At 41.0% G+C, this 20,504-nt stretch overlaps 2 protein-coding genes across 3 annotated transcripts in view; both read right to left on the bottom strand.

Moving 5' to 3' along the window:
- The window catches only part of LOC148900263 (voltage-gated potassium channel regulatory subunit KCNG4-like), a 262,500-nt gene that overhangs the window by 178,554 nt on the left and 63,442 nt on the right, over nucleotides 1-20,504 (bottom strand). The window lies entirely within an intron of this gene.
- Nucleotides 2,565-19,722, bottom strand: kiaa0895l. Of its 2 annotated transcripts, none has more exons than XM_088991888.1 (7): nucleotides 19,520-19,722; nucleotides 14,315-15,056; nucleotides 14,077-14,220; nucleotides 13,684-13,816; nucleotides 12,767-13,072; nucleotides 11,302-11,399; nucleotides 2,565-8,855 (listed from the first exon to the last, which is right to left on the bottom strand). In XM_088991888.1, exons 2-7 carry the CDS (start codon nucleotides 15,029-15,031, stop codon nucleotides 8,694-8,696), a joined length of 1,560 nt encoding a protein of 519 aa, XP_088848014.1. In that variant the 5' UTR covers nucleotides 15,032-15,056; nucleotides 19,520-19,722; the 3' UTR covers nucleotides 2,565-8,693. The 2 variants fall into 2 exon arrangements, with proteins under 2 accessions (XP_088848014.1, XP_088848015.1); XM_088991889.1 differs by having other exon boundaries at nucleotides 14,315-15,051.

The raw sequence follows: 20,504 nt of genomic DNA, 5'->3' as shown, positions 1-20,504 counted from the left end.
GAGTGTTACCCTTCAAATTACAAGACTAGCAACAACCTTTCACAAACATGAACACTTCAGGACATGCTCAGAAGATGCTTACACATTTTGATGTGTTCTCAAAGCGGGGTTGTTTTTTCCAATATACAGTGAGACCTCAACTTACAAACACCTTCGTCTTACACTTTTCGTCTTACAAACGTCAAATTTATGAAAATTAAACCTTATAATAAGCACTATTTTCATAATACACACCCACCACGGCTGGCAGAGTGATCTTCGGCGGAAGCACACGACCGAACAGCACCAGAGGTTAAGTTACCAACAGTCCATATGGAAGGTGACTCTCCTCCCATAAGCCATCAACGACCATCAAAACGGTAAATACAACTTTATTTTACAGCAGTTTATTTCTTTAATTGCAGTCCTCATGTAATGCGCCTCTTTCCAAACAGCAATTCCCTTTGACCTTTGACCTCCAACGCCATTCTATCAAGCCATAAATGACCATCACAAATGTAAATAAAGTGACTTTATGATACAATTCAGTGTATTTCTTTCATTACAATACAATAGCACATTTATTATACATATTTATTAAACATAAGGTATATTGTGTGTAGTTTTTTAGGCTTATTTAGTTGAAGTATATTTTATGGAAACCCGGGAAGGGATTATTCCCATTTTCATGGTTTCCTATGGGATTTTTTTTTTTTTAGATACACACTTTTCGCCTTACACACTCTGTCTGGGAACCAATTATTGGATTGGATTGGATTGGATATGCCTTTATTAGTCTCACAGTGGAGAAATTTACATTTCACAGCAGCAAAGTGATCAAAGGAATGAAAGTAGAAAAACGAAATACATGAGCTGCTGGAAAGGCAGCCACTCTCGCGGCGCCATCTTGAAGTCAAAAGAACAAAAAAAAAAACTAAATAACAAATAATATGACAGCATAGAGACAATATGACAAAACAAAGACACAGAGAGACATTCATTCTTCAGGACTTGCTGTACCCTCTTTGTGATGACATGAAACAGTTCTAGATGAAAGAGGAGAGGATCAAAGCGTCTTTCCACCAGTGGATCAGGGACATCATGGTGGAATGTGCTTGTCAACTACAAGCTAAATGTTGAAAGCAAACACGCAGCTGTAGCATCCATTGACGAAAAGAGATTGTCTCACATCTCCTGTTCCACATAAATTTGCTTCAATTCCAAGCCGCAACAGTTCCACATACGCATCGGCGCTCTGCGCTGACGCTCCTTTCTTCTTATTGCGGGTTCCTCAAGCCATGCATCCATCCAGCCGCAGACCGTCCAACGGCACTGACCTTTCCGCTAAACAAAGCGGGGCTGTGAAGATGCTGCCCATTACAGGCGCAAAAAAAGCACAATGGCCCCTTTGGTGTCCAGCGATGGCAGTCGAATGGCTCCGACATTCCTCCCATTCAAAAACAGTACTGGCATATTCATGCTGCCGAAAAGGCACAACCTCTCAGCACAGTCTCCTCCTTGATGAATGTCGTGGTCAAAAATGCTGAAAAACAATCCGTATCCGTTCCACACGACGCACAACACAAAGTGACAAAAGAAAACACAAAACAAGACAAAAACAACCAAAAAAAGCAAGGCTCATGAGAGCACTTGCTGAGGCTGCCTACTCGGGCGCCATCTTGGACTTTTTTTTCTTGGACAATTAAGTTCATAAGTTGAGGTCTCACTGTATATGCGGTGGAATCTTTGTAAAATACGCTCTGTGTAAGTCATTTGAAGCCATTTTACAAATTTTGGACACAACTTGTCCAGTGACGTCGGTTGTCCTTTAAATACGTATTCAGAAAATGACAAGTGTTTTTTTTTAGCCAATACCGGAACACTCAAAACCACGTGTTCAACCCTGACTTCCGATCACGTGATGTACATGATATGCAGTAGAGATGGGAATTCCGGCTCTTTTCAGAGAGCCGGTTCTTTTGGATCGGCTCACTAAAAAGATCGGCTCTTTTGACTTCCAAATGGCTTCTCAGTTTTTTGTTGCTGAAATTAATTAACTACCAAAAATCATGTAAAATTAAAATCTCTTCAGAGGTCCGGCTCTAAGAACCGGCTCGTTCGCGAACGACACATGACTAATATGCAGTGATGACCACCCTTGTCTGAATCAAGGCACATATTTTAAATTTGAAAATCGCACGGCCCACAACTCAACAAAATTGTCAAAAAATAGGACACATGTCAATTGCATACTTTTGTCATATTATCAAATACAAGATAATTATTTTTTTTCTTTCTGTGACTATAACATACCAACCTTGGCTAATATATATCATGGTTTCATAAAATGTACACTTTTTAAATGAACATCAACTTTGTTCTGTCAAAGCTAAACACGCTTCAATTGTGCATTGCTATTCTCTATAATTGTGAAAACATTTGGAACGAAAGAAAAGTAGATGATAATATCTCCCTTCCCATGCGCACATGTATGTTTTTTATAACCACTTCTATAATACCAAACTGTTTAAAAAATGGACGCCACAATTCAAGCCACACATCAAGCCATGAATGACAATCACAAATGTAAATAAAGTGACTTTATGATACAATGCAGTGTATTTCTTTCATTACAATACAATAGCACATGTATTATACATAGAATAAGGTATGCTGTGTGTAATTTTTTAGACTTATTTAGTTGAAAAGTATATTTTATGGAAACCTGGGAACGGATTATTCCCATTTTAATGGTTTCCTATGGGAATTTTTTTTTGAGATACACACTTTTCGCCTTACACACTCTGTCTGGGAACCAATTAAGTTCGTAAGTTGAGGTCTCACTGTACTTGCTTTTTTTCAGTGATCCACCAAACACAACACAAAAAACGCCCCAAGTTTTCAAATGTTGATGTTAAATAACGGTGAACTAAGTTATGTCACATACAGTATGATAGTTTCGGAGATTTAAAAACGTGCCAAGAAAATCATTTTTGTTGTTTTTTTAAATAAATACAACATGTAAAGACAAACATAAAGTTTGTCTTTACATGTTGTTGATGACAAAGTGTGTTAAAAAAAACACCAACACAAAAATTACACTTTGAACTGCTTTCAGCAAGGTTTACCGACAGCCGGTCTGGCTATCATGCCATCCCTAACCTGGTGTGTCCTTTTTTTACCTGTCTGACATTAACCAGGGATGGAGCGATACAGTACATAAAAATTCAAAATGTCACAAAGAGTCGAAAGCAGCAAGAACCTGACCAGTTAGCGGCAAGAGAAAGGCATCAAAAAGCAGAGTGCCGTGCCAACTCAGTCACTATTGATGGCGCAACAGACGCTAATTTTAAACAGAAATCATTGAAATGGGAAGGCTCTGGTTTGACGTAGGCACCAAGGTACATGAGAGCGTGTTAAGGAAGTAACATCCTTATTCGCAGCAGCCCCCTTTGAGTTACTTGCCGGGCTGCCACCTAGTATATGGGGCCCCTGCTTCTATGTTACAGATTGGAAATACTTTCCAAGGGCCGTTGTGAGTCACGGGCCTTGAGAATCATCCTTACTTCTCTCACCCATTGACTGCATGACATATTTTATTATTATTGTTTGCAATGAGGACATCTGTAAATGTTGGTGGTCCATCATTTGTTGTTCACTAGTGGCAGGCCCCCCAGTCCATGTCCCTAATTATTTCAGGTGAGTGCAGTTGGTCATGGTTATTGTAACTAAAGCTGCCAATCGCCACTATTTTAACTAACAAATATAAACCATCTACAAGGATAAGAGCATTGTTTGAAATAACGTCTGCCCGGAGGCCCGGGGCGTACAACTTTTACATTGGGCGTACAACTTTCAAAACGTCTTGGCCCGGGTGGCCGACAACTTCAAGAAAAAAATAAATAAAAATCATATCAAATGTTTGTTTTATTCAATAAAGCAAAAGCTACAAAGCAAACCGCTACAAGCCACGGGGACTCCTCTTTCTAAGCACCTTTCGAGTACACTTTACAGTCACGGTATAGTCCGAAGCACGAAACAGGCTTCTGATTGGCCAAACGTTCATCTGGAAATTTGCATACTCAGCACGGCAGCCAATCAGAAGGCTGCTTCAGACTGTGCAATGACTGTAAAGTGTGCTTGAGAGTTTTAAAAGGCGCTTAGAAAGAGGAGCCACGTGGCTTTAAGCAGACAACGCAATGCAAACGTTGCATTGTGCACCATGACGACAAACGACAACTGGAGCTAAATCTTCAGCAAGGGATATTTACCATACATTAAGCAAGGGAGCATTTGTGGTTGGTACTTCCTTAATTTAACCGCTTAATTCCTTAATTTAAAACAAAAATCCTTTATACTTTGCAACAATGTTTTTTTTTGCGATTAGTCGTCTTATTGTGTTATGGCAACTTTTCAGAGTTGTCTGACCTGGTGTCCGCTAACCTTTTGTCATGAGTTTCAGACACTGATAAGAGTAATTTTAATTGCAGTATTTCCAATGAAGAACACTTTGCAAAAAAATAAATTAAAACAGATCTGGATGAGGGCGGCCTGGTAGTTGAGTGGTTAGCACGCTGACTTCACAGTGCAGAGGCCATGAGTTCAAGACCCGGTCCGGCCTCCCTGTCTAGAGTTTGCATGTTCTCCCCGGGCCTGCGTGGGTTTTCTCTGGGTCTTCCGGTTTCCTCCCACATTCCAAAAACATGCATGGCATGCTGATTGAATACTCCAAATTGTCCCTAGGAGTGAGTGTGCGAGCGAATGGTTGTTTGTCTCTGTTGGCTGGCAACCAATTCAGGGTGTCCCCCGCCTAGCACCCGATAGACGGCTGGGATAGACTCCAGCACCCTCTGGGACCCTAATAAGAAAAAAGCGGTCTGGAAAATGAATGGAAGATTTGGATGAAGTGGCTCAGGAAATCTGGGTTTTCCTGTTTAAGATGTTGTTCCTGTGGCCCGATGCCAGAAAAGTGGCAGAGGATGGATGCCATCTTTCAGGGGATTTTTCTTTCATCGCTGTTAACCTCACTTTGTAAAAATGACATTAATCCTCTCATGTAAAGTTTGGCGACAGTGTCAAACTCAGATGTTTTTATCACTGTTAACGGTGTGAGTGTGCATTACTTCAGAATTGTGTGAATGCTAGCGCGTCTGTGTACCACTGCTCACCCACAGAGAAAATTCTTATCCTGTGACTTCCATGAAAAGGTTTCTTCAGCCGTCATCTGTACTTTTTTGAAGGTGTCGGACGTTTCGCTTCTTATCCAAGATGCTTCTTCAGCGAACTAAAGTCTTACTGGTAGTATCGGCCCGATATATATATCCCTAATGTACAGGAATGGCGGCGCCGGTCACTGCTATGATAGGTCCCTACTCTCAGGCTGGGGGGAGCAGAGGACCACTCCCTGCGGCCCCACCGATTGTTTCTACATTCCTGACTAACAACTGGCCTGATTGCCCCACTCCCTCCGGAATCCCCTCATCAGCATTACGAATGTTGCCTAAGCAGGCTATTGTATGAACGATCCAAATTGAACCTCGCCCTACCAAACCAGTTTAATGAAGGATTTAGTTGTTTTATGAGAATAGCTTCTTTTACTCCCCTTTCAAACCATCTATGTTCTTTCGCTAAGATTTTAACCTCATTGTCGTCAAATGAGTGGTTGCTAGCTTTTAGGTGCATATATACTGCCGATTGAGGCCCACAAGTATTATCCCTGCGATGTTGTCTCCCCAATGTACTGCTCTTTACAATTTTCATTCTTACAATGTATTGAATAGACTACATTACTTTGTTTTTCATATCTAAATGCATTTCTTGATTTCTTGATTCTGCACTATGTACAGTCTTGTTTATAGAACGGTTTTTGCACATCTACATTTGCACAGTATACTGTTGACATTTTTATTTTGTTATGCTTAGAATATCTTGTTTTCTATCCTTTCACTCCCACTCCAACCCCATCCCTCTTCAATTGCTGCTGTGGACTGCAAATTTCCCCATTGCGGGACGAATAAAGGTATTCTGATTCTGATTCTGATTCTGATTTTCATTTGGCAGAGTACCTACCTAAGATACTGCTACTCCTCTCCTTTTTGTATCTTCAGAATGTTTGGTTTCATTCCCTATTCTTTCTTTCTGACATTTGTTAAATGACCACTGAGGGTACCCGCAGTTAGTGAGTGCTCTCCTCATATGTTTTGACTCCTTTTCTCTGCTTTCGACGCTTGTTGGTATTAGTTTAGCCCTATGCTGGAGGGTTCTGATAACTCGTAGTTTGTGTTGTAAAGGGTGGTTAGAATCGAAAAGTAAGTATTGGTCAGTATGCGTAGCCTTCCTAAAGACTTCTGTTTTTAGCGCTCTGTCCTCTTTTATAATTATTTTACAATCCAAAAAGGCTAGTTGGTTCTCTTTAATGTCCTCACGAGTAAATCCTGTGACTGTAAAGTGTCCTTGAGAGTTGTGAAAGGCGTTTATAATTACAATGTAAATACAAAAAAATACTGTCTAGCTAAGGATTACGATGAGAAGGTTTCTTCAGCCGTCATCTGTACAAAAGTGAAGGTTTCGGACGTTTCGCCTCCTATCCAAGAGGCTTCGTCAGCGAACTAAAGTCTGACTGGTCGTATCGGCCCCATTTATATATCCCTAATGTCCAGACCTGGTGGCGCCGGACACAGCTATGATAGGTCCCTACTCTCAGGTTGGGGGGGGCGCGGGACCCCCCCCTGTGGCCCCACTGATTGTTCCTACATTCCTGACTAACGATTGGCCTATTACCCCCACTCCCCCCGGTATCACCTCATCAGCATAACGACCCTCATCAGCATTGCGAAAGTTGCCTAACCTGTTTTGCCTGAGCAGGCTATTGTATGAACGATCCAAATTGAACCTCACACCACCAGACCGGTTTAATGAAGGATTTTGTTGTTTTATAAGAATCGCCTCTTTTACCCCCCTTTCAAACCATCTATGTTCTTTCGCTAAGATTTTAACCTCATTGTCGTCAAATGAGTGGTTGCTAGCTTTTAGGTGCAAATGTACTGCCGATTGAGGCCCACTAGTATTATCCCTGCGATGTTGATAAAGTCTTTTTTTGAGAATTTGTTGAGTCTCCCCAATGTACTGCTCTTTACAATTTTCATTCTTACAATGTATGGAATGAACTACATTACTTTGTTTTTCATTTGGTAGCCTATCTTTTGGATGCACTAATTTTTGCCTTAACGTGTTTATCGGTTTGAAATAAGTAGGAATTTTATGTTGCCAAAGGACTCTTTGTAATTTTTCAGAAACTCCTGCAATGTACGGTACTGCTACTCCTCTCCTTTTAGAATCTTGAGAATTATTGGTTTCGTTCGCTATTCTTTCTTTCTGACATTTGTTGAATGACCACTGAGGGTACCCACAGTTAGTGAGTGCTCTCCTGATATGTTTTGACTCCTTTTCTCTACCTTCAGTGCTAGTTGGTATTAGTTTAGCCCTATGCTGGAGGGTTCTGATAACTCCTAGTTTATGTTGTAAAGGGTGGTTAGAGTCAAAAAGTAAGTATTGGTCAGTGTGCGTAGCCTTCCTAAAGACTTCTGTTTTTAGCGCTCTGTCCTCTTTTATAATTACTTTACAATCCAAGAAGGCTAGTTGGTTCTCTTGAATGTCCTCACGAGTAAATTTAATGTTGACGTCTACAGAGTTGAGATGATCTGTGAAGGATTGAATTTCTTGTTTCTTAATTATGACAAAAGTATCGTCCACATATCTAAACCAGTGTCTAGGTTTTGTCCCTGGGAAGGATGTGAGGGCCTGTTTCTCCATCTCTTCCATGTAAAGATTAGCCACTATGGGTGAAACTGGTGAGCCCATAGCACAACCATGGATTTGTTTATAAAATTTTTCCCAAAATTGAAAATACGTAGTATTAAGGCAGATTTCTAATAATTGGCAGATGTGATCCGGTTTCAGTTTGGTTCTTTCATGCAGAGAAACATCCGCCAGCAGCCTCGTCCTCACCACTGAGACTGCTGCTGGGGTTGGGACAGATGTAAAGAGAGAAGTCACATCGTATGATGCCAAAGTTTCCTCAGGTTCCAATATGAGGTCTTTGATCCTCTCTACAAACCCTGTGGTGTTCTCTACGTGGTATTCTGTGTTACCAACCAACGGAGCTAAAATAGTTTTTAAATATTTAATAAAAATATTTGGCTACATTGTATGTAGAGGAGTCAATGCTACAAACAATGGGTCGGAGGGGGAACCCTTCTTTATGTATTTTTGGCAGGCCATAGATACATGGCGTGGCCTCTCCCGGGTATAATCTAAAATACATCTGTTCCTCCTCTACTTTTTTGACAGATGAAATCAATACATGATGTGATTGTTGAAACCAATTGACAGCTGTTTCTTGTACAAATGTTTAAGTAGTCATGAATTTGACATTTATCTGGTGTTATTTGTGGTGTGTACTATTGGGAAGTCATTGTGAGAGGAAGTGAAGGCAAGTGGGGGAGTTGAATTGGCTGCACGCAAAAGCCAGTGTGTTAATGCAATGAACACAAGTGTGTGTAGCATGAGTTGCTAGTGCGTACATCCCTGTTGACGTGTATCATAAATGCTCTGAGCTTTGCTAACACTGAATGTTTTAGTGCGCAACAGGCACCCACATGACCGTCGAGACCCCAAAGCGCCAGCTACTCCTTCAGGTGGTTGGCCCTTCAAGGTCAAGGAAGCAGTTGCAGCAATGTTGAATCATCCACTCTGTTCACTGCGACGATGTGATCCAGCTGTTGAAGGTACCGTTCTTGGTCTTGCATGAAATGTGGGATTCTGGCATTGTTGATGACTGCCAAGTTCTGTAGTTTCTCCACATCTTCATAGGACACCTAGACGCAACCAAACATATTTACATGATCGCTGATGATATTATATTATTATTTATTATATTTATTTATTATATGTATTATTATTATTATTATTATTATTATTATTATTATTATTATTATTATTATATTTACATGATTTAATTGATAAGCGCCTTTCAAAACTCTCAAAGTCACTTTACAGTCACAGGATAAGTTTTTCTGTGGGTGAGCAGCGGCAGCCACACGCGCCAGCGTTCACTTAACCTGGAATAACTCAAATCGATAGAAAGCTATCCAGCTAGCTAATAGATAATAGACAGCTAATAGCTAGCTAGACATCTAATAGATAGCAAATTGCTAGCTTGCTAGGTAGCCAGCTAGATAGATAAATAAAAAGAAGTGAAGGGAGGAAGGTTTTCACACACGCACCACCATTACTTCAGAGCAATGACCAGGGTGGGAGGGAAAAAAATATGTTTTGAGCCCACTTGACTGCGGGACATTGAAAATGGTGTTGTGTTAATCCTGTCAATTTAAAGAACAACCGACGCCTCCGGACAAGTTGTGTCCATAATTTGTAAAATCACTTGAAATGACTTCTACTGAGCATATTTTACAAAGATTCCACCGCACATAGCTATATTTTACGTTTTAAGACACGCGCTGAATATTCAGGAAGTCTTGTTTTCGAGTTGGTGACGGTCCAGACGTGAGGTCACGTCTGGAACGCCCCTGACCGAGAAAGCGACACACAATGCATTTTGGGTACTTTGTTTGGTCTGAAAACATTGTGTTGATCCGTGTTGATGCCGAAATTAGAAGGAAAACACATAAATAACGCGATGGTGAATCGTTGTGTGTTGCACCAAGCCTACCATTTGATACGAGTTGACACAAATTCCCAGCAGACAAATCAGCCCATTTCCAACGGAGCTTGGGCGCCATCTTGTGCATTTTCTGGGACGCTACATTGGAGTCCAGACGGCTCGAATTGATCCAAAAGGACTTCTTTAATCGATTGCAAACATTTATGCTTTCCTCTTCAGAACTATTTGAATCATATTCATAACAGGATGAGTAACAAGAAAGCATCTTCTCCAAATCTGAAGCCATTGTTTTGATTCTAGAGCAAAGCCAGACGTCCTGGCGTGACATCACGAACAAGGGGGCGGGACCTTCTGAAATGGAAACTTTCTGAGGTCATTTTGAAGTAGTTTTGGGACACTTTAATTCATTTTATTGGTGTTTTGCATTTGAATAAAAATATCAGCCTGCATGTCTCTTTAACAAGGTAAATTGATTAATTACAAAAAAAAAGTTTTCTGTGCGAGGAGGAGTGCGATTTGCAAAAGGTGAGCAAACACCAAGTTCCTGGAGACCTGCCATGTATTTCATTCGACCTCACTTTAAACCACAGTCGTCTCAAGTGTTTATATTTTTAAATTAGTGTCTTTTATACAGTGCCGTTTGCTATTTTTATCTTTAGCTGTGTTTGTTTTAATGCCACAGCATGTTTGCATGCTGCGCTGAGGATGCGAGGAAAGAAATTTCATCTGTTATCCATATAGCATATTTGACAATAATGATGATCTTGACCCTTGACCTTAAAATACAACCGACGCCAAGTTGTGTCCATAATTTGTAAAATGGCTTCAAATGACTTCTACTGAGCGCATTTTACAAAGATTCCACCGCATATAGCTATATTTTACGTTTTAAGACTCGCGCTGAATATTGAGGAAGTCTTCTTTTCGAGTTGATGACGATGCCCTAAGTGACGTCACGGAGGGAACGCCCCTGACCGACAAAGCAACAAACAATGCATTTTGGTTGGTCTAAAAACATCCTGTTGATCCATGTTGATGGAGAAATTAGAAGGAAAACACAAACTACGCGATGGTGAATCGTTGTGTGTTGCACCAAGACTCCCAATTGCGGTAACACCATACAGAAGTCGCCACAAATTCCCAGCAGACAAATCAGCCCATTTCCAACAGAGCGTGGGCGCCATCTTGTGCATTTTCTGGGTGCTACATTGGAGTCCAGACAGCTCGAATTGATACGGAAGAACTTCTTTAATCGATTGCAAACCTTTATGTTTTCCTCTTCAGAACTATTTGAATCATATTCATAACTGGATGTGTAGCAAGAAAGCATCTCAGAATCTGAAATCTCTGAAGCCATTGTTCTGATTCTGAGCAAGGCAAGACGTCCTGGCGTGACGTCACGAACTGGGGGCGGGACTTTCTGAAAATCCCCAATTCGCAGCTCATTTTGTTGCAGTTTTAGCACACTTTAAGTCATTTTTATTGTTGTTTTGCATTTGACTAAAAATATCAGCCTGCGTGTTTTGGGTATTTTACATGCTATAAAACGTTTTTCTGATGTCAGCTAGGAAACAAAAAATGGTATTGGTTGCCCTTTAAGTAAAACTGTAACGTGCATACATCAAGATACTGACACAGACCTTTCCTAAGGAAGTCAGCATCTTGAAGTCAATATTCCTTCGATGCCGGAGTATCCGCAGGATCCCATCCAAATAAACTTGGTCTTTACTGAAGCAACCTGTAAAAGCGACACACGGCATCCAGGTTATGTCAAAATGAAGGTCATAGAATAGTTACAAATTATTGGCGAGCTAATTTAATTAGAATTAAATACATACATAGTGTATTTAGTCTATTTAAAGATAGCTATTACGCCTTTCGTCATTAACGGTTGTCTGTCACGAGCTCTGCGATTTGGCAGTGCCTGAAGGCTAGCATGCAAGCATCCAGGACCGGAAGCCTCGGTGGGAAGTCATCTCCTGGGCCCTCTACCTGACAGAGCGCAGGGAAGCGCGGGTAGTGAGGATGTCCTCTAAAATGAAATGTATTATTATTATTATTATTATTATTATTATTATTATTATTATTATTATTATTATTATTATTATTATTATTATTATTATATAAAATATGACGTAGAGCATGCGGCCCGGTAGTCGAGTGGTTAGCACAATGGCTTCACAGTGCAGAGGTCGCCGGTTCGCGTCCCGGTCCGGCCTCCCTGTGTGGAGTTTGCATGTTCTCCCCGGACCCGCATGGGTTTTCTCCGGGTCCTCCGGTTTCCTCCCACACTCCAAAAACATGCATGGCAGGCAGATTGACCACTCCAAATTGTTCCTAGGTGTGAGTGTGAGAGTGACTGTTGTATGTCTTTGTGTGCCCTGAATTGGTTGAAGACAGCTGAGATAGGCTCCAGCAACTCCCGCGACCCTAATGAGGAATAAGCGGTACGGAAAATGAGATGAGATGAAATGACGTAGAGCGCCATTCCTGAATGTGTTCCTTTTTTCCATGCCTGGGTGCCGATAAAGCGCTGGTCAGACCTCTGGCTTTTTTTCCCCCTTCCACAAGGGGGCATCATTTGCCTTTTGTCTATGTTAGCGCTTTGTTACAGCTTCAACTGTTGCTAGCTAGCTATTAGCTGTCTATTAGCTAGCTAGCTTTTTTTCTATTTGAGTTATTTCGGGTTGAGTGAAAGCTGGCGCGTGTGGCTGCTGCTGCTCACCCACAGAAAAACTTATCCTGTGACTGTGAAGTGACCTTGAGAGTTTTGAAAGGCGCTTATAAATGAAATGGATGAAAATCCTAAGACTGATAAGGGCCGGATAATTCAACCTTTCTTACGACTTGCTTACCATGTGCTTAATTTATTTTTTTCAAGCTTCCACGTTCTCAATCATGGGCTCATTTTTAGTAAGTCTTTATTATTCGTATTTTTGCTCCATTTTACTGTAATTGTCTCTTACTTGTCCTTTTTGCATAAGAAATTTGGTGTTATCTTGGCAATCCATCAATCCATCCATTATCTGCCACTCATCAATATTTCAATTTCCAGCAGTTAAGTGGCCCAAAAATATTTGTTTCCCTCCCACCGACCGAATTCACCAGGTTGCGATGTGTCCGTCTGTCCTCTTTTGGCACGCAGGCAGTATTCCCAGCGGACGTCCGGATGCTGTACAAAGCGTGCAACGTGACTGAAAAGCTGGCTGAAGCTCATGCTCCCAGCATGGAAAACTGTGTAATAAAGAAGAGCCGCACGCCACAGGTATGGCTGCTTCCGTAGCAACACACTGTGCAGGCTGGCCAGCCCTTCCTCAGTGGGGTTTGCTGGCTTGAGGCCAAACTGTTTTCTGCCTTCTGTCGTGGCCCACGGCTGAAGACTGTTGTTGACCCCTCGCAGATAATGTGTACCTGAGGAGGTACAAACATCGGTAATTAAATGTGGTTGCATTTTAAACCAATGCAAACATGCAAACAGCAATTCGTCTAGCGCACACCAAATAACGGTTTTGCTATATGCAAAAAATGATTCCATCTAGTTGAATATTAATTTTCTGTCCCAAGCCAATTATCCCAACATTTCTAGAGAAAAGTGTTCCCAAGCCAGCCAGATGATACAGCAGGGGTGGGCAAACTTTTTGACTCACGGGCCACAATGGGTTCTAAAATTTGACAGAGGCTCTCACTGAAAAACATTTCTAAATATTTTACTTTTATGGCTCTCTTAGTCAAAAAGGTTCCCGAACCCTGCTATAAAGTGTCCTTAAGTTTTAAACGGGTTTATAAATACAATGTAAATACAAAAAAAATGGATGGATGGATGGATAGACTGTAACACATCTTTGGGAGTTTTGAAAGGTGCTTATAAATATATAATGTAAATAACAAAGAAATGGATGGATGGATGGATGGATGGATGGATGGATGGATGGATGGATGGATGGATGGATGGATGGATGGATGGATGGATGGGGCTTGGGAAGGTCTGAGTTTAGGTGGATGGATGGATGAATCATGCTCACCTATTTCATGTCTCAACATCCCCTCCAGCCAGTGCTGACGGGCTCCAGCCAGGTTGATGGTCAGAGTGGGACGACAGCTCTCTACCATCATGACAGCCTGAGAAAGCAACTCATCAGAGAGGCGTACCACAACCTAAAGGAAACGCACACACACAAATCATCAATAACTCAACGACATGTTTCAGCCCTATTTGACAAACATATTATCTAGTGACATGCTTTGTGAGGTTGATGTTCCACTTTATTAAAGATGTCAAATTAAGAAGACATTTTTGAAATAGCTGAAAATGGCCTCCATATGTGAATTATTTCTGTAAAAGGCAGTTGATCTTATTGTGTGGAAAAAAAACTAAAGGATGTGACATACTTACTACAAGGAAGCTTTGCACTTACCTCACCCACACAACCTTCCTTTTGCAAATATTTCCTGACAGTGGCCCACACCTGACTCTTCGGAAGCACGGTTCCGCCTGTGACCTCCTCAAATGTTTCATAGGAGCCAAATTTCTTCAGCACGCACTCCATGATTCCAACAGCCTGAAGTCACAAATCATCAGCTGCAATGATTGACTGACAACAAGTTTTAGTTTGCGTTCATCTTTTGTTTTTTTTTTCTTAGACTGTGACGTACCTGCTCAAGAAAGAGGCCAGACCCCTCGCTGTACTTGTCGAGAACGGACCTCGGCTCCGGCTGGGTGTACTCAAACTGGGGCTCATACTTGTAGTCGGACTGGAAGAACTTTTGCTTCTCCTGCTCAAGGTTCAGAGGCCTGAGAGCTAAAAGCAGGCACGGCCTGGAGGAGGGAGAGATTGTGCCGCTTCCCGTGCCTTTCGCGATATGTGGTAAGGAGGTGGCAGGTCGCAATTGCAATTTTTGAGTACGCAAGCCCACGGATTGGTTGACTGAGCATGTGCTCTCGCTGCGTCGCATCCAACCACTGGAAGCCAGGCTGAGGCTAGTCAGGCAGCGAGCAGAAGGCGTCACAATGGCTGACCCGCTGCGCCAAGGTGGTTGCATAAGCTGCCTGTCGGTCATCTGCTCCTGCGATCTTTGCAGACGCTGAGGTGTCATGCCTAGGCTGAGGGGGCGACGGAGAGGAGCCCTGGGCTTGGCACCCGCTTTTGGGACCAACTTTCTCTCAGTGTCATTCTGAGCCAGGAACCCATTTGTGGGCGCCATCGCCTGCTTGGAAATCTTCTGCCTTCCAGCCTGAGGTTTCAGCATTGTGTCAGCCCTGCTTCCTGCTTTGACGGATTTGGATTTGTCCACTTCCAACAGGTCCTTCCTGCCTTCAGAGTGCTCATCCTCGACATGATCCATGAAAACTTCACCGGAGTACAACACCATCACCGCAGCCACCAGCTTTGCTTTACTTGGGCGAGAGCAGACACAACACAGAGATTTATATTCATGCATTTTTGGGTGACAAAGGGAGAGTTATTGATAAGAGGATGAAGTTGGAGTCATCCCCTACACACACAAAAAAGTTCTTAATTCTTGATCGTCATATTTTTCCACGATCCCCTAAACGCACCATGACCAGACTATACTGAGGCCACCAAAATGGAGCTCTTCAACTAGGCTGCGCCTAAAAATTGTTCAGCTTTCAAAAAAAAAAAAAAATGCAAACTGAGTAAAATCGTTACTCTTTTGGTCCTGTATGTACAGTTGACATTTTTATTTTACTATGCTTAGAATATCTTCTTTCTATCCTTTCGCCCCCCCACCCAATCCCCCCTTTCAAATTGCTGCTGTGGACTGCAAATTTCCCAATTGTGGGACGAATAAAGGTTTTCGGATTCTGTTTCTGATTCTGTATCAAACTCATGACAAACTAAGAGGTCATGCTGTTGGGTTAAATGTTGTTCTTCCTGGTTCAGCTCTCCATTTGTCTAGTCTAAATATTAAATCAGCAGGAAGCAAGGTGATATACAAAAAAGGAATATTTATTATCAGGCAGCTAGAGGATGTTCTCCAGGGGAGAAGCTAGGCCAAGGGACAGAGAGGCAAGAGCGAGAGAGAGCTAGAGAGAGAGCTCGCCTCAGACATTTATAAACAACAGGAGTGATGTCACTTTGAAAAGGACCTATCATCTGCTAGATACAATCATGAATATTCATTATTAGACTGAAACATGACAGCTAGATTTCTACAGTAACTAAGTACAAGCTGAGTACATGTATACTAATTAACATATACAAATAACTAAACTACATATATATATGGACTTAATTGATGAGAATAAGTAGAAATGAAATAACATAGGATGTTTTTAGCATGTTTATATAACCAATTCTAACAAGGCAACTGCTTGGAGCTAGTATGGAGGGTCCATCCAAGTGTCCTTGAGAGTTTTGAAAGGCGCTTATAAATGAAATGTATTTTATTATTATTATTATTATTATTATTATTATTATTATTATTATTATTGTTATTATTATTATTATTATTAGCAGCAGCAGCACCTGAGCAGCTGGCATGCTGGAGCCTATCCCGGATGTCTCCGGACAGTAGGCGAGGGACAACCTGGACCAGTTGCCAGCCAATCGCAGGGCATACAGACAAACAATCTTTCCAATTCACAATCACACCAAGGGAGAATTTATCAGGTGTAAACTCAATAAGAAAAAATAAAATAATAATAACAATTAAAACTACTTCTTTTCCTTTCAGCTTTTCCCATCAAGGGGCCGCCACAGCAAATCAGTGTAATGACAATGAAAACTACAGTTCATAAACACTCTTCATATAATCTGTCTGAGCCGGAGATGTAATCAAAGCAGAAGGTGGTTCTTTGAGTATTAATCAGAGGTGAATACTGTTGTAAATCTTACATTTCGGTCTCATTTAAAGAAACCAAAAGTGAAGTCATATACATTTTGTTGAACTTAACGGTTGTTATGAGTTCACCCCAATTGGTGTGGATTCTTTGTGTGTTTTAGCCTGAACTGTGGCAAAAGGTCAAAACATTCAGGGGTCAATACTTTTGCAAGATGTTGAAAATTTAATGTTTTCCCTACAACAATAAAATGGGATTAATCTGGTCTAGGCTCTCCCTATTTGCAATAAAGTGTTGAATATTTTCAATATATTTAAAAATCTAAACATGATGAAAAATGACAAAGTAGTCACATGGATTTAGAAACACTTGACTTGACTTCCAACGGTTTATATCAATATTTATATTTTTGTTTATTGGATTATTTATTTAACTGTTTAACTATTTAATTATACATTTTAATTCTAGAAAAAGAAGCATCACCCGTTAATGTAAGATCAGAGCATTGTTGTTGTCATAAAGCAAAGCTTTCTGAAAGGACTTTGACGTTCTGTTCCTGATGTAATGTAGGGAAAGAGATGCCCATTTCACGGTAAGAACAAAGCATTGTCATCAAATAATAATAATAATAATACATTTCATTTATAAGCGCCTTTCAAAACTCAACCCGGAATAACTCAAATAGATAGAAAGCTTGCTAACTAAGAGGGGATGGATGGATGGATGGATAGATAGATAGATAGATAGATAGATAGATAGATAGATAGATAGATAGATAGATAGATAGATAGATAGATAGATAGATAGATAGATAGATAGATAGGTAGGTAGGTAGGTAGGTAGGTAGGTAGGTAGGTAGGTAGGTAGGTAGGTAGGTAGGTAGGTAGGTAGGTCGATCGATCGATAGATATAATTTAGCTCGCGAGCTAGCAAATAACCTAGCTTGAGTAGTTTTACATTATTTTGCCCATGACTATTAGCCTAGCTGCCATTGCCTTTTTATCGAGCATCTTCATCTTTATTAAGCACATAGAGTTGCTTGTTCTGTAGCCACAAGGGGACACAAGTCAGTGTCTTAGTGTGTCAGTCCAAAGCCCGGATAAATACAGAGGGTTGTGTCAGGAAGGGCATCTGACGTAAAAGATTGGCCAAAACAAACATGCGAATCAAACCTCTGAAGATGGAGGACACTGATTCGCTGTGGCGACCCCTGAAGGGAAACGCCGAAAGGAAAAGAAGATAATCATAGAAAAAATGTCAATCATTCATTGTCACGTGTGAAGAAAATTAATGGCACATTTATGTGCTTTTTCAGAGCATAAATTAATTGTGAATGCCATGAGGTGGTGATTTTCAAATGCTTTTTCAATTTGTAATCGAATCCATCCTGTGTTCTTCCATCACCGTTTGGTTCGGGGCCGCCACAAAAATGGACAAAATCCGACTTCAACGGACAGTTAGGACGGCGGAAAAAATCATTGGCACCGCCCTACCCACTCTCGAGGACTTGCACACTGCAAGAATCCAAACTAGGGCGCGGAAAATCCTACTGGACCCTCCGCACCCTGCCCACCACCTTTTCCAGCTACTCCCCTCAGGCAGGCGCTACCGATCCATGCGCACCAAATCCAGCAGACATTTAAACAGCTTCTTCCCCCAAGCCATTAACTCTTTGAACTCTTTCAACAGTAGCCAAAAAGCAGTTTTTTTGACAACGATACTAGTGCAGCGTGTTCTACCGGAAACAAATTCCTTGTGTGTCCTACATACTTGGCAATAAAGATGATTCTGATTCTGATACCTAGGGGTGTAGGAGGAATACTCTTTAGTTGACATCCCTCCTACTGCACTAAGTATTTTTTCCACTCTCCAAGTCCCCAAGCTCTTAATGAGTCAATTGATCAAACCATCGTTGCCTTTACCTGACAATATTTACTTCTATGAAAGAGTAATGAATCAAATATATAAAGATACTATAGAAAGAATATATATAAAGATTCTTGATACTTGCACTATGTACAGTTTTTTATAAAACGGTTTTGCACATTTACAGTATACAGTTGACATTTTTATTTTACTATACTTAGAATATCTTGTTTTTCTATCCTTTCACTACCCCAGCCCCCACACCCAATCCCCTTTCAAATTGCTGCTGTGGACTGCAAATTTCCCTATTGTGGGACGAATAAAGGTTTTCTGATATGTTTTCAAATGTAGAAAGTAAGTGGGCGGCCTGGTAGTCGAATGTTTAGCACGCCGACTTCACAGTGCAGAAGTCGCGAGATCAAGTCCAGGTCTGGCCGCCCCGTGTGGAGCTTGTATGTTCTCACCGGGCCTGTGTGGGTTTTCTCCGGGTCCTCTGGTCTTCTCACACATTCTAAAAATATCCATGGAAGGCTGATTGAACACTCTAAATTGTCCCTAGGTGAGAGAGTGCGAGTGTGAATGCTTGTTTGTGTCTGTGTGCCCTACGATTAGCTTGCAACCTATTCAGGGTGTCCCCCGCCTAGTGGCCAAAGACGGCTGGGATAGGCTGCAGCACCCCCGCCACCCTAATGAGGGAGGACTAAGCGGTCTGGAAAATGGATGGAAGGAAAGTAATAGGAAAAAGTGGTCTGAAAATTAAATACAGTAAAGTCTCGTTATATCGATATTCAAGGGAGTCCGAAAAAATATCGATATAACCGGGACTATCGATATATCCGACCCTGTTTGCATGTAATTTTCTCCGTGCGTGCATAGAAATAGTATTGATATAACCGGGACTATCGATATATCCGATATCGATATAACGAGACTTTACTGTACTCATGTATCATATCGATACATGAAAAATTCATGTAGGTAAAGTAACTACGTATTTGTACTTCATACCATCCCACCATTGCTGCCAAGTAAAATCTCCAGAGAAAACATTCCGCAAAAAAATCTGATCAGAACATAATATACGGAATTAATAGGAAAATAAGCAGTGTTGAATATTACATGCCAATGCCAAATAAACTAATTTAAAAACAATTCGATGTTGATTCTTCACATCAGACAAAGTATCTCACCATCATTTCCTCCACAAACTACATCCCAACTAAGAGCCAATCAGCGCTGCGAAAGGTTTTCCATTCTTCTCCGCCGTTCACTTGCACATGACGACCGCAGAACCTTGGCAACGGTGAGCCGACTGTTTCGGAAGTAGGAGAGAAGAGAAAGAAGGGGAGTAACGGTCCTATGTGCAGCGGGCCTGAGGCGCAAGCCTGGACCGGCCCGGAAGCGGCGGTGGCGTTGGAACATATGACGTCACATTGCTCTGCGTGATGACGCCTGACCCCGGAAGAGTAACACTGCTGTATTCCGGTTCAAATGTCGTCAAATGACACGAATAACATCACAATGGTTTGAAAATAGCAACTGGGATACATTAATTTTCGTTCACATATGATGATACAGTATTCCTTTTCAAGAAAATATGTTTTGGAATTGTCTTTACTTTCGTGATTAAAACTTTTTTTATATCAAAACAATTATTGAAATCATACATTTAAGCTGTTCTAAATTGAACGATTATTAATAGTAGAGTGACAATTATAATTACAACAGGTCAATCGAATTTTTTTTATTCAGCATCAATATCTTAACAGAAGTTAATGGCACTGAAACCAGCCTGAGTGAGCTCGAGGCAACTACTAATTAGTCTCGCAGTGGAGAAATTTACATTTCACAGCAGCAAAGTTATGAAAGGAATGAAAGTAGAAAAACAAAATACAGGAGCTGCTATGTATTATACTATATGTATTGGCATATGTATATGTTCATTATCAGTGTGTGCCAGTAATTGGGGATGACGTCAACAGGAAAAAGTCTTGAGCAGCACTTTTAATAATAATAATAATACATTACATTTTAAAGGACAACTGACGTCTCCGGACATGTTGTGTCCATAATTTGTAAAATCGCTTCAAATGACCTCTACTGAGCGTATTTTATAAAGATTCCACTGCATGTAGCTATATTTTACGTTTTAAAACTTGTGCTGAATATTCCGGA

This window comes from Hippocampus bargibanti, linkage group LG03, assembly GCF_051943395.1.
Source record: "Hippocampus bargibanti isolate YZ-2025 linkage group LG03, ASM5194339v1, whole genome shotgun sequence".
Classification (NCBI taxonomy): Eukaryota; Metazoa; Chordata; class Actinopteri; order Syngnathiformes; family Syngnathidae; genus Hippocampus; species Hippocampus bargibanti.
The sequence above is the reverse complement of the archived record's forward strand: the minus strand, read 5'-3'. Positions and strand labels throughout refer to the sequence as shown.